The sequence below is a fragment of the Colobus angolensis genome, unplaced genomic scaffold (genome assembly GCF_000951035.1).
Source record: "Colobus angolensis palliatus isolate OR3802 unplaced genomic scaffold, Cang.pa_1.0 Scaffold172, whole genome shotgun sequence".
Taxonomy (NCBI): Eukaryota; Metazoa; Chordata; class Mammalia; order Primates; family Cercopithecidae; genus Colobus; species Colobus angolensis.
This window is the reverse complement of record NW_012114844.1, coordinates 2,258,985-2,274,007: the sequence shown is the minus strand read 5'-3', so window position 1 is coordinate 2,274,007 and position 15,023 is coordinate 2,258,985. Positions and strand designations below refer to the sequence as shown.

At 45.8% G+C, this 15,023-nt stretch overlaps 1 protein-coding gene across 2 annotated transcripts in view; it reads left to right on the top strand.

Moving 5' to 3' along the window:
* Window positions 1-15,023, top strand: part of ARNT2 (aryl-hydrocarbon receptor nuclear translocator 2) — a 162,781-nt gene that overhangs the window by 4,773 nt on the left and 142,985 nt on the right. For both annotated transcript variants that reach the window (XM_011938371.1, XM_011938373.1), the window contains 2 exons: window positions 6,038-6,152; window positions 13,318-13,365. In XM_011938371.1, coding sequence (XP_011793761.1) covers window positions 6,040-6,152; window positions 13,318-13,365 — 161 coding nt within the window. In that variant the 5' untranslated portion in view covers window positions 6,038-6,039. The remainder of the gene's footprint in view (window positions 1-6,037; window positions 6,153-13,317; window positions 13,366-15,023) is intronic.

The window sequence follows — 15,023 nt, the reverse complement described above, 5'->3', positions numbered from 1 at the left end:
TATGTGTGTTAATGTGAGTGATGTGTGTGGTGTGTGAGAGTGTTGTGTATGTGTGTTGACGAGAGATGTGTGTGGGGTGTGTGCAAGTGTGTATGTGTGTTGATGTGAGTGGTGTGTGTGGAGTGTGTGGGGTGTGTGCAGGTGTGTATATGTGTTGAGAGTGGTAGGGGTGTGTGTGGTGTGTGTGTTGTGTATGTGTGTTGATGTGAGTGATGTGTGTGGAGGTGTGTTGTGTGTGTGAGCGGTATGCATGTGTGTTGATGTGATGTGTGTGTGAGTGGTGTGTGACGTGTGTGGGTGGAAGACAGGATGGAGGAGGCTGATGCAGCATGGACTGGGTGCAGGCTCCAGCTCAGGACTCAGCTCCGCATAGGGAGGCCCGAGTAGGGTCTGCACTCCCTCCTGAGATCCGGGTGGGCCTGCCAGCTGTGTAGAGACAGGACTCTGGGTAGAGAGACCGCTGGAGGTCGGCACAGGTGGAGCACCTCATCTCAGGCTGCCGGGGTTTTGCAGCTCCTCCTTCTGTCTCTGGCCACAGCTTCACGCGGGAATGTGTTATGAGTGGAGTGCTGAGGTGTTCAGAGGGCCTTCTTGCACCCGCTGCCCCTCTGACCTCTCCTGCAATCCTGTGAATTAGAACCAGAAAAGCAACATTATAGAAGTGACTCAAGTCCTCACCATAGCGAAATGATTCTAAGTGGTGTTAGCATCTGTGTGTATTTTTATTGAACACTTACATGTGCTTACGCTGTGCCAGGCATCATTCTAAGTGCTTTACAACTACTAGCTTCTTTAATCCTCATAACTCCAGGAGGTGCATTGCTCTGCCCATTTTGCAGATAGAAAACCAAGGCACAGAGAGGCTAAGTAATTTGCTCAAGGGTTATATAAAAATCACACATACATACACTTATAATGTCTGCTTGGAAAGACATTCTCTTCTAGGGGAAAGTAACAGAGGAGAAGGAACATTTCTTCTGCTAGACATCATAAATAATTGGCTTTCCTTAATATTCACAACAATCATGTGATGTAAGTATTTTCCTGATCTTACAGAGGAGGAGTCTGAAGCTTAGTGAGGTTCAATAGCTTGCCCACAGACCCCATGGCTAGATGGAGTGACCCCAAAGCATGAACATGTCTTACATGCCATACAACTTTCATCTGGGCCTGTGATGGAGAATTGTGGTCTTAGCACATCTCTTGCTGCCCCAGGGAAGGATCTGCCCAGCCACCTGGCCTCCGCCTGGGCACCACAAGGGACAGGGACCCCACAGTGGGTGGCCAAACACGTAAGAGCCTGCTCTGCCCTTCACTAGCCGTGTTACAGGGATCAGGGCTGACCGGTCTCTGCCAAGTTTCCTGATCTGTAAAATGGGATGAATTTCCATTTACCTCATAGGGTGGATGTAAAACTTGTGCAAAGAAGATGGCAGAGTGCCAGGAACACAGTTGGTACCCAACATAAATCTTAGTTTAGGTAAAATTTTATCATTGTTCTTTAAACCAATCCGTCCCATTATTGGACACTTACTATTTAAAAAGGGCTCCCCTTCCTCTGTCTCTGTCTCATTCATTCATTGCTTCTAGTTCTCACCAGTTATGTGTACTTTCTCCTGTGTCTTCCACATGAAACCCTTTAAAAAGTATTATTCTGCTCAAGCCTGTAATCCTAGCACTTTGGGAGGCCGAGACAGGCGGATTACGAGGTCAGGAGATCAAGACCATCCTGGCTAACACGGTGAAACCCCGTCTCTACTAAAAAATACAAAAAACTAGCCGGGCGAGGTGGCGGGCGCCTGTAGTCCCAGCTACTCAGGAGGCTGAGGCAGGAGAATGGCGTAAACCCGGGAGGCGGAGCTTGCAGTGAGCTGAGATCCGGCCACTGCACTCCAGCCTGGGCCACAGAGCGAGACTCCGTCTCAAAAAAAAAAAAAAAAAAAGTATTATTCTATTTGTGATCACTCAATTGACATATCATTAAATTAACATTAAATTAACATATGCATTGGGAAAAAAACTAGAATATTCAAAAAAACAAGAAGAGCTTTTAGGAGAAAATAAAACCCACCTATAATTCTCACAACACAAATAGCCAAGTTTTACATATTAGTGTATTTCTATCTGCCTTATAGTCTTTTTTCTGTGCATATAACACATACACATACACACACACACACACACACACACACACACACACACACACACACACCCTCTCATCTCCCCTCACAGCGAGGGAGAAGCTATGTTTGTGTTAGGTCCAGGACAGCGGGGAGTGTGTTTGCTGTGTGTCAGGGGTATACATGTGCGTGGATATTCTAATGTCTGTTGACACAGACTGCTGAGCTCTCCTCTGGAAAGGCGCTACTCATGTACACCCACAGCTGCAGAGTATGGCGGTGGCTGCAGTCACCCTGGAGGTATCCGAAGTGTGATTTCCTCCCTATACAGTGCAGTGGTCAGTTCTCTGTGAGTGAAATTCAGAAACCCTGGAGCAAATCAACAACTGACTTACAGGGCTGCTCTTCATCTGAAGGTTTAGCTTTCTTTGATCTATTGATACCAGGCCTTATCTTTGGGACTGTCACCTCCAACCTGGTCAGGGACTTTCCTAAGCCACCTTCTTTGGGTGGACATTCCACCAGCTTTGCTTGCTTGAACTTGAGTCACAGAGAAAAGATGCCAGATTTGGGAAGCGGGTAGTTACTTTTCCAGGGAAGGCTGACAGCTGATCACATTATAGATATGGACATAGATTGCAGAGGAGAGAGACTTGTTTTCTCACTTTTGTTTGAATTTATTAAGGGTGGCTCCTAAAAATCAACATTAGAGAAAATATTTTATCTTTAAAGTCAATTTTAGTCTCATTGATTGCATTTTGTTTGGCTTATTTAGTATCCAGAACACTTAGTTACCAAAAATAGCATTTGATAAAATGAGGCATCCATTCCTTAAATAAACTTTTTAAAGTAGGCATAGGAGCAGATTCCTTGACAACAGAAAGAATGTCTGTCTTAAACCAGCAGCTCATTCCAGTTAAATGCAAGGCTCAAGCAAGATTGCTTACCATCAGCATAATCATGATCGTTTTAACTATTGTTGCTTGAGTGTTTTGTTTCCCAGTCACTTCGTTAGGCTCATCACATACCTTGTCCTTAATTTTTAAAATGCCCCTTCAAGGTACATATTATGAACATTTCACAGCTGACACTTTGACCTAGAGTAGCCCCGTCACTCATAGCTGGGAAGTGTCTGAGTTGTGATTTGAAACCAGATATATTTGACTGCAAAGTAGTGACTTTCTTTTACCTCACGATAGGTCATTTTTACTCAATATTGCTCTGAAAGTTCTGGCCAATGAAATAGGACATGAATAAAGGAAACTACACATGAAATAAGACAAGAAAAAGAAAGGTCACTTGTGGGGCACCCACGCAGGTCATCTAATTTCTCTTTGCCTTGCTCCCTTCATCTGTTGGAGGAAAGAAATGACTGGGTTTTCAGTATTCCTTATCCTTTACCCCACCAGCTAAGGTTTTGAGGAGCTTTACTTTTTTCAATTTGTATTGCCAGAACTATTGGCATTTTTGTTTTACCCAAATTAAATTCAGGTGATTGGAACAGAGAAGGGATGACAACCTTTCTAGGATTACCAACAATGGCTAAGATCTCTTCCAGCCTGAAATTTCCTCAACTGGAAGGCAGGAACACGGTAATGGCTTTAAAATACCAAAACTTGTGCTACTTAAAACATTAGCTGAGCAGGTGATACGTTTTTCAAGTGTCCACAATTAGAGGTATTTATGATATACTGGGATAACCAAAGCTAAGCTAACTTCTTCATATAGGTAGGACTTCTCAATATGTTTTTAGTGGACTTTGGAATCTCCAAGAAAGGGGGTAAGTACATAGCTTTTTTCTTTTCCTTTTTTTTTTTGAGACGGAGTCTTGCTCTGTTGCCCAGGCTGGAGTGCAGTGGCCGGATCTCAGCTCACCGCAAGCTCCGCCTCCCGGGTTTATGCCATTCTCCTGCCTCAGCCTCCCGAGTAGCTGGGACTACAGGCGCCCGCCACCTCGCCCGGCTAGTTTTTTGTATTTCTTAGTAGAGACGGGGTTTCACCATGTTAGCCAGGATGGTGGGATTATAGGCTTGAGCCACCGCGCCCGGCCCAGCTTTTTTCTTAACTTATTTGGCCACAGAACTCTGTTTCTTGGAGAATCTTAAGGGGCTGCTGTTCTGTGGAACTTATTTTAGAAAGTAGTGACTTTCATTGTCATCTGTCTTTGTTCTAACAGTGATTCTGCCCTTCCGTTTGGGGACATAATGGACTCAATGTGTTTTAGCCTCCATTTTAGAAAACTATAAATATTTTATCAAAGCAGGCAGATGATAAGGTTGTTGGGTTATTGCTTTTAATACTGTCTAGCTGTCACAAACTCAGTTGTCTAAAGGGGAGAGAATTACTTTAAGAGGAAGTTTTTTTTCCCTTGAGGACTTTTCGATGTGTACCTTGGTTTAAAAAACAAAACAAAAGTGTAGTCATTCCCAAAGTTTTTGGACACAGCAGAGTGACTAAATTAAGATTTTGTTTATTGTGAAATTGTATTGTGTATTGTAAAATTCTTCTTCAAGAGTTTTGAGTGGGATAGTTCAAGTTGAGCTTCAAATGTGTTTATTAACATACAGTGTTTTGGGGCATAACTGTGGGTCAACTGTCACAGGACTCCCTGAGTTCTGCTGAAAGGAAACAGAGCAGAAGCCTACACCAGCCGTGTGCTGTCAACATCACTAGGCATCTCTCTCCACTAAGAAGGGTTCCGATTCCTTATGTATCCTGACCCATCTTTTTTAAATATATTTTTGTACATTGCTGCTTCCCTTCTTCCCCTGGGTAAAAGTTGAGCTAAGAAAAGCTAACACTGTGGAAGTCCTTCCCAACCACAGTAAACAGAATCACAGAGGCCATTTGAAATATTTGTCGAGCCATGGAATGTTCTGAGAAAGGGTGCCTGAGCTTAGGAGCTCTCCATTAGGTAGGAAGGAGAGACTTCTTAGTGTGGTTTCTTTGAAATCAGGGATGCTTAACATGACCTTAATGAGCTTCCAAAAGTGTCTGGCTTATAGGAAATAATGTCTTGGCCACAATGTGCAGGAAAGGTACTCTCATTTAGTGCCAGACCTTCTTATTCTTTAAATTAATATTTATTCCTGGAAAGGTCCAGCTCTGGAGATCCAGGAAGCGTCAGCCTGGCCTGCTGTAGCCTGAAGTGATGCTTTTAATACCCTAGAGCTCACCGTCCTCATCAAGAACAGAGGGGCCAAGCAGGGCTCAGATACTCAGGGCTTCTGAGTCCAGAGTAGACATGGCAACCAGCCTTTCTGCTTGAACACGAACCCAGGGCAACAGAGGGGGCAGCGGTGGGCACTGCAGCAGGGTGTTGCCTCTCGGGGAGCGTGCCCCATCTGGGTTACCAGGATTTGGTTCTTTCCCTCAGGCTTTGGCTATGTGCTGCTTAGAACTTAGTATTAGTGTGATCCCGCTGGGCCTGGCTCAGGCCATCTGAAGGGAGAGGGCTCATCCGCTATCCTGCCTGAGCCTCCAAGCCAGATTTGGCAGCACTGCTGCACCGAGCTCCAGCCCCTGTGGGCTGCAAAGGTTCCACCCTGGTGCTGTCCATTCTTTCCTCCTTCATAGATGGTATGCAGGAATTCCTTTCAAAAGATTCCCGTGCATCTTACCTGCCTCCAGGTGGTCAGGAGACAGGAGTCCCTTATGAAAGCTGCGAAGCTGTTTTAATTCTGTTTAACCACAGTTCTGATCAGTAAATATGAGAGTACTGCCAGAGATACTCTTTTCCAGAGAAAGAGGAAAGACTTGCCCCAGTGGCATAGCTGATGATGGCAGAGTGGCCTGCCGGCTGCAGGTCCCTGGGCTCTCCACGCAGGTGGTGCTTCTGGTACCGCATGACAACTTTTCTTGCCTGTTACTGGGCTTTTCTGGCATTGACAAAACCTCTTGTCTTTGCTGAATTCCAGAAATGGCTTCAGACATACCTGGATCTGTGACATTGCCCGTTGCCCCCATGGCGGCTACCGGACAGGTGAGGATGGCGGGGGCCATGCCTGCCCGTGGAGGAAAGCGGCGTTCTGGGTAAGTGACCTCAACGTTTCCAGGAATTGGCTTAATAAATGTTGAGCAACACTCTTGACCTGTTAGGAAAATATTGTTTCTCCCGGTCCTGTAGAATAGAAGCTCAGCAGTTTGCATCCTGTTTAGCTTTTGCAAGATTCCTAAATATGCACATGATTTGCTTCTAAGTGTTTTGGGTCTCGGCACCCAGCTGGGGACTTCTGTTTGCTTGTCCTTGTGGTGAGAATGTGCTTTGTGATCCTGCTGGGCCTGGCTCAGGCCATCTGAAGGGAGAGGGCTCGCCCATTATCCTGCCTGAGCCTCCAAGCCAGATTTGGCAGCACGGCTGCACCGAGCTCCAGCCCTTGTGGGCTGCAAAGGTTCCGCCCTGGTGCTGTCCGTTCTTTCCTCCTTCATAGATGGTGTGCAGGAATTCCTTTCAAAAGAATTGGCTAAATCTCAGTGCCTGAAGACCAGACCATTGGCATTGTCTGCTGCTCTGCTAGTGAAGGTGGTAATAATACTAAGTACTATTGTTCTAAGTGTACTTGTTCTGATAGGGCCAGAAATATCATCACTCTTGAGCAGATGGAACCAAAATTGCACCTATTAATGATCCATAATGTTTGTAGCTGTACATAGACCTAAAAAACCAACCAACCAACCAACCAACCAACCAACCAACCAACCAACCAACTAGTCAACCAACCAACTACCCACCAACCATCCAACCAACCAAATTCCTGCAGGAAAAACATGATGGACATTTTCAGACTCAATATATCACCTAGCCCCTTTCTCCTGTTGAATCCATTTTATTTTCAATGCACTATTTGATAAACAAGGTTTCTCATGAAGTTGAACCAGTTTGTACTTTTAAAGCAATTTCTGATAACACACGGCTCCTTCGGAATGCAACTGTCCGGTTACAGCAGAACCCACTTCTCACAGCCCAATGCCGATAGGGTAGGCCCGTTTTTAGGTGGTCCAATATGATTCTTAAAGGGAGCAGAGGTGGAGGCAATAGGAAATACCAGGATCTGGGATGGAGTGTTGCTAGAATGCAAAAGCATATTCAGCCTTGTAATTTTAGGTTGGAAAAAAGACTGTTATGTGTGTTGTGTAGTCTCTAAAGGAGGGCCTGAGGTTTTTTTGATGAGGCAGGGGGTTAAAAAACCCAACAACTGAGCTCAGTGGTGATGCCAGCTTTCCCTGTATTCAGCACGCTCACTGCACTCACTGGGTGCTGATGCAGCCAGTTCTCTATCTGCAGCTGCCACCATCTTTATAGCGAGACCAGCAGAGCTATGAAGAGCAGTGTTGGTGCCTGGGGCAAAGCTCTGCAGATCAACTCTGTAATAAATGATGTGGTTCACCTCTGGGGCTTCCTGCAAACCCAGCCATCCAATTTCAACCAGCCATTCTTGCTAACTAGGTGCTAAGCTCAGCAGTTGCTAAAAGAAGACAAGAGGTGTCGCCATATCAACTTAATTGACTTTTTCCAATTCCAGGCCTTTTACAATTATTTTAAATGTCTATGTGCACTCTAACTCGCATTCCCTGAGGACAGAGCCCCATTGCTTGCCTGAGTCCTTTTCCAGAAGAGGCCAGCACAGGACTCTGTGATGAGGCAGGTGGGCTGAGTCAGGACCAAGTCCAGGCAGAGATGCTCAGGCCCAGACTAGTACTTACAGGACCAGGAACTGTCTCTGTGCTGGGAAGTCACCTCTGAGCCTCTGCCAGGAGTTTCCTCTTCCCCTCCCGCAGGGCCTGGGCTGCAATGAGCCCAGGCTACTTCCCTCCTTGGTCTCCATGTTTCTGGCCCCAGCCTGGTGTCCACACCCTGATTTGTGGTTGCTCCCTGAGCTGATGATTTGACTGGGGACCCAGTCCCATTTCTTTTTATTTTATTTTTAGAGACAGGGTCTCACTCTGTTGCCCAGGGTAGTCTTGAACTCCTGGCCTCAAGCAGTCCTCACACCTAGGCCTCTCAAAGTGTTGGGGTGACAGGCATGAGCCACTGCATCTAGCTTCAGTACCATTTCTGAAGAAGTCCTGCCCCACTGTGCTTTCCTTCCTGGGTCACACACACAGCATGGCACTGGAGGCAGATGTGGATCCTGAGCAGGCGGACACAGAGCCTAGCATTCCACTTAAAGCCTAGGGCGTGAAACATCAAGAAAAGCAAAGAAAGAGGAAGGAGGATGAGCAGCAATTGCTGACAAATCACCCAGGGGCGAGGGCATGACCTGTGGAAGGCAAATCAACCAACTTGACCTCTCTAGGGTGCTTGTCCTCCACCATCCTCACCCCTACTTCCTTTTCCCTGACGGAGGGAGGGGCAAACAATGATTCCACTTGCCAAGCCTCAGTGGCTTACGGATGTATCCTGTGTCTAAGCAAAGAAACCTCCGTTTTTACAGGGCTGTTTCCATAGTAATTCTTGCATCTGATGTTTTTACATGTTTTGCTGAAATTCTGTGATTGAGGTCACCGCTGTTCTAGAAGCTCATGATAATAGCTCCTTCGACCACAGCCTAAACACTTAGCTAAGTACAAAGGAGACCCTGATGGAAGTCACTCACTCTCACTGAAATGCGGGTAACCCCATGGCAGGGCCCTGCTCCTGTGCCACGGCACGTATTTCCCACTGCCCTCCCTACTGATGGCATGGTGTTCTTCCACCTCCTTCTTTCTTCTGAGAATGTGGGACATGGTGGAGAGACTCAGAGAGAGAGGGGAAAGAAGAGAGAAGGGGAATGGGGGTGGTGGAAGGGGGCAGTGGCATTGGCAAGGACCTTCCCACACCCCCATTCCTTGCCTAGGTCTTCCCACTCTGACCTGACTATTCTGGTGGAGGGAAGTATCCCAAATTTTCAGGATAACCCCGCTTCCCATCCTAGTGTTTCAAAGCCAAGTAAAACCAACGTCTCGCAGTTGGGATCCTCCAGGCCTCCCACCTGGCCCAGCACTGTGGATCTTCATGGTTTAACTTCCTTCCCACTTCCCTGACAGCCTTCATCAGTAAGTGTCTTAGCAAGCTGCCTGCCCTCCCAGCAGTTGAGATTCAAGGTGAAGGTTCTGAAGTCCCAGATTCTTTCAAAAGTGATGCCGCATGCGTGGGAGAAATGAGCTGAAGCAAGTCACCTGGAATGCACGTTTGTGGTAACCTCCTTGATCTCAGTGACAGTGTGGTGAAGGGTGGGGGGCTTCCTTGGGGACAAATTCAGTTAGGGGGAAGCAGAGGTGACCAGTTAGGGTTTGTGCCCATCCCAAAGCTAGCCTTTGATGGGGATGGAGGGTGGAGGCTGAGGGCAGGGATGTGTCAGTCCCTTTCCACTTGGAGTCCTATCCTGGGCTTCTAAAATAGCATCATTGAGGAAAAACTATTTTCTTATTTTATTTTATTTTTTTTTTTTTTGAGACGGAGTCTCGCTCTGTCACCCAGACTGGAGTGCTGTGGCCGGATCTCAGCTCACTGCAAGCTCCGCCTCCCGGGTTCACGCCATTCTCCTGCCTCAGCCTCCCGGGTAGCTGGGACTACAGGCACCCGCCACCTCGCCCGGCTAGTTTTTTGTATTTTTTAGTAGAGACGGGGTTTCACCGTGTTAGCCAGGATGGTCTCGGTCTCCTGACCTCGTGATCCGCCCATCTCGGCCTCCCAAAGTGCTGGGATTACAGGCTTGAGCCACCGCGCCCGGCCAGAAAAACTATTTTCAAGTTACTTATAGCCGAGAGACGAGCATCTCCTTCTAAGGTAACCCTGGGAGCTGCTGGAATGTGGTCAAATTGTAGGTATATTTCCGTAAGCAGCTGTTTCTTTTGGTGAGCTTTTATGTGCTAGCATTGCTGCAGTCTGGGCTGGCCAGTCCAGGCTCCAAAGGAGGAGCATTTTCCAGCAGTCCTTGACACTTCACTTCTTGCAGAAGCTTTGGGTTGGCCTGGGATCTCTCCTTTACTGTCACTGTGGGACCAACCCTTTTATCTCACTAGAGCATAAGTGACTTCTGTCTAGTGGCTTGTATTTGATGAAGCATTATTATGATTACAGTCACTGTTAGGGAGCTTCATATCACTCACTCCTAACTAATTGCAACTTTGGAAATGCCTATCATGGCTTTTCATTGAGGCAGGCATTCAGGCTCATTGACAGAAAAGTACAGTAAAATGCATTTTCAGCCCCCGTTTTGAAGACTTTTCTATCATCCATTCACTGTGCTGAATTAAGGTGAGTACAATAGGACTTAAAAGTCGTATTTTGATTTCTCTCCTTTATTATCCAGATGCTGCTGTATAATAGAGACCCATAAAAGATATAAAACAAGATTTACTTAGACTTATAGCAAAGAACTAGGCATGGCTTATGGTAGTCCTCTGTAAAGTAGGGAATCTGAGATGGTGATAGGGGTCCAAAGCAACAGCATCTTGGCAGGTGTGGCTCTAAAAGATCCTTCGTGTCCTCCAGGGTTGCCTTGTTTTCCATGTTGCTGATGAGCCAGTGAGATTGTTTTTGGGTGGATTGAGTCATCCTGAGTATTTAAACATTTGTGTCCTGATTCATCTCCTGGTTCGCCCCTGAATTATCAGAGCTGATGGCTGTACCCATGCACAGGTGGGAGGCACAGGATCTTGGCCCCTAATTTTCCCAGACAAATGCTGGTTCCCAAGTTCCCAGAGGACTTCAGAAGACTCTGGGTCTGGAGCAAGGCCATCGCTTTCTCATACCCTCTGCTTGATTGAGCCACAGCTGACCTGGCCAACATGGGATTGTTTACCGGGGCTCACTTCCTTATCTGTCTGGTCCCACAAAGGGCTGGGTAAAGAACAGAACTCTGCGAAAACGAAGGTGACCAACCATCGTGCTGTGTCCGGGACTTTTCCAGTTTTAGCACTGAAGTCCTAGATCCCAGGTATCTTCACTCCTGTACTGAGAAAATCAGGATGGTTGGTCACCCTAAACACCCCAAAGATCATGCAGGCTGAGGACAGAGGGCTGGCTTATAAATTGGATTTTGCAGGAGTACTGACAATCACACTCATACCACCTTGATCTAAAAGGAATTTTAAAGATAACTGTATGTCTCATACCCACCTGTGGTTTCATTAAATGCTTGCATGAGTTCTTTGGAATGTTGAAACTGCGATTTCTTTTTCTTAACGCTGAAATGTTTTTGACAGCACGCACGGGGTGTTAAATAACCTTCACGTGGACGGCAAAATCGCTCTTCCCCATAGTGAACACTAGGTGGCAGCGTAGTTCTGCGACTCTGCAGAACACCGGGTTCTGCAGAATTTGGTTACAGCATTTTTGGTGGTTACCTTCCCGATGTAATTTTCCAGGAAAGGTGGGGTGATGACTAAGTAATTATGCAGAATATTGATAGCTTTGATCCATTTAGGAAGTCTTGCATTCAGCTCCCACTTGTCCACAACATCGGCAACTCTACAGCTGCTGCCTGGTGCCTGGCTTCGCAAACTACCTTGCAGAATTGTGTGTTTGTCTCTCTTAGTGGTGTCTGTAAGGCCCTTTAACTGTACTTTTTTTTTCTTCTCACTTTTCTACCCCATCTCCTGTTCTTTTTGTGCATAGGTATTTCTGTTATCATTACTGTCATCTTTTCCAATCATGTAACTCCTTTTGTTCTTGTACTTAGTATAACCCTTATGTCTGAGAACCAGAGATTCCAAATTAGCAAGGGATCCTATCAGTCATTCCAAACAAAATAAGGCCAAGATTAGGACTTCGGCTATGCTGTACATAAAAAAAAACAAAAACAAAAGATACTGATTTTAAGAAGAAAATACTTCTCTGCCTTACCTAATTCCAGTCCCTAGGTCCCTCAAGTTGCCCCAAATCCCCTAGAGACGAGGATTTGTCCTGCTGGGAGCTTCTTGGGTGTGCCCGTGCAAGGATGGCTTGCCCTGTGTAATCTGGCCATTTCCTGGTAACCTGGGGGTCCTGCGCCTTCTCCAAGTCACTCATTAGCCACTGAAGCCCTGCCCTTAGAGCCTGAGGGTATGGGTCACCCTTACTGGGAGGCCGGCAGCTCTAGAATCTGTAGCAGTGGTCATTTAATACACAGTCCATTCTGATACTGAACTGTTTAGGCAAGGAATATCTCAGTCCAGGCTGCCAAGCAGACTGGCCTTCCTTTTGCTTGAATTCCATGGGAACTATGCCTCATCCAGTCCACCAGGACTACAAAGAACAAGATGGGGAATGCAGGGGCTCTGAGACATTCTCTTCAAGGAGCTGCACTCACCCTGGATGTCCAGGAGAGCTCAGACATCTGTATCATTTTTCATTTTGTTTCCCCAAGGACTCTGGGTACACTTGACACCAATTAAGTACCCCCTCTGCCCTAACATGTTCAAGAATCATGTTAATTACCATTAGAGAGACATGATTTTTTGAGAAGAGTTTAAGATATTAGTTCAACAAATATCTATCGAGTCTTTTTGTCTTATGTTTACACTGAGAGGCCCAGTAAATGGTGAGTCTGAATAATTACTTGGTGAGTTTCCATAGGCACAACCGATTTGAGTAGCTTGGGCCCCAAACAGCCATTTTCCCCTCAACAGCCATGTTTTTGGTCCTGAATTTAATAGGGCAAGGTCTTAAATGTCCTTTTCACTTTGACTCATCAAGACCAGCCACATTTTTAAGCAGTACAACTAGTAGTATGTTCTCTTTCATTTGTGATCCCTTCACCCTGACAACTTCTGTTTTCAAAATCCCATGAGCCTTTTCAGGCTGTTAATATACCATAAGACAAAGTAAGAAAACAGTCTTAATGTGGAATAGATGATGCCGAGCGGAGCAGGTATTCCCAAAGATGGTGAGAGACAAGGAAGATATACCTTTCCATCGTAGCCAGAGCAATCCATTGGCTGCTAAGAATTCTGAGAAGGGAATGGCGTATAGAGTTCTGGAGGGACAAGTTGATACTTGAATATTCCCAGCCATAGAATTAGTGGTGCTTAGACTGAAGACCTTTCATTTTGCCTCTTCTTGTCTTGAACATGTTTGATGACTGTGTAGAGATATTGCTTGTGGCACTGCCAAAAGTTGGGACCAATGGATAGCAGTCCTAGTGAATAAAGCTCCTTTTGTTCCAGCAACTCCTGTTACCAGTTAAAATGTTCTCCAGATAATCAGTGCTCACTTGTGATCTTGACTTTTCAGAATGGACTTCGATGATGAAGATGGTGAAGGCCCCAGTAAATTTTCAAGGTAAGTTTATTTATTTTCCTTAGACTTAAAGAAGCCAATAGCCAGCAATCACCTTAGTGAAAGATTCAAGAATGTAACGTCTTTTGTCATTGAAAAAGCCATTGCCTACAGTTTGACCATCTTCCTAGTCCCTCACTCTGTGGCAGTATTTAGCCCAGTGGCAGCTAGCTATAGATGATCAAAAGGTAAGTAACCAGTTATTAACTCTGTTTGCTTTATAAGCAATGAATGTCAATTTTAAGGATTCCTTTTAAAAGACAATAAGGCTTTTTAAAAAGTATTTTTAAAAGCCTTTTAAAAAGTCCTATGACTTTTAGACCGGGCGTGGTGGCTCATGCCTGTAATCCCAGCACTTTGGGAGGCTGAGGCAGGTGGATCACGTGGTCAGGAGATGGAGACCATCCTGGCTAACATGGTGAGACCCTGTCTCTACTAAAAATACAAAAAATTAGCCGGGCATGGTGGCGGGCCCCTGTAGTCCCAGCTACTTGGGAGGCTGAGGCAGGAGAATGGCTTGAACCCAGGAGGCGGAGCTTGCAGTGAGCCAAGATTGCGCCACTGCACTCCAGCCTGGGCAACAGAGTGAGACTCCATCTCAAAAAAAAAAAAAAAGTCCTATTTTTTAAAAAGGAATCTAGTAAAATTATTTTCATTGCTTATAAAGCAAACAGGGGAATTCGTTCTTGCTGAATAGCCCTAGAATTCGAGTTTAGAAAAAACTGTCAAGATAAGTCCTTTATTGCTACCATGGAAAATAAGAAGAGATATGAGAAACCAGGGCAGCTGTATTCTGGATGCAGCATAGAAAACTGGGTTTTCAGTTCTTAAGAACTGTGTTGCCCTCTGGCCATGTGACAGCATCTTTATCTGGGCTCTGCGGGGCCATCCTGAGTGCAGACCACTTCATGGAAAGTCTGCTGGATCATGAATGTCCATGGGGTTATATACATTACATACATGAAGGATAAGGCAGGCCCAATCCCATGACTCTTTTTTTTTCCCCCATTTTGTTTAAGATATGTTAGGAAGTTTGGCAATGTTGACAGGAGGGCACAAATCATTCCATCATCCTTAGCAAAATTCACATCTGTACCCACTTGCCTAAGGACGGGCCTGCCTTGACATTCCTCCCCACTAGCCAAGCTTCCAAGCCTTCCTAATTCTTGGTCATTGATGGACTTGAAAACTTGCCATGGGTGATGGTTACTTTTCTTCTGTGTCCATGGTCCGTAGTTTGGGCTGATGGCCTCAGTTGTTTTGGATGAACCACGTGCGTATTGAGTCCTGGGCCCCCTGAGTTGCCCTAGTTTTCTCCCCTCATGGTGGCCATTTTTGGTGATGATTCCTTTTACAAACTGCCTTGCGATTGTGAGTGTCAGCACACTTTTCCACCAGTTCAAGAGGGACATGCATCTCGTTACTTCCCACAGATTCCCAGAGTCTCCAAGTCCGTAGTAAACTCTCATCATGCCATACACTTTCCTCCCCAAAATCTTTTCCTTCCTTCTTTCAGCTTCTGCTTTGCTTGAAACAGTAGAGAGGAGATGGAGAACATTTTGGTCACTAATGACCTTGGAGTTTCTAATCAAAACAGGACATGAGTTTCAATAACAAAAGCATATATTGTTTTCCCTTGGTGCCGACAGAATGGCAGCTTG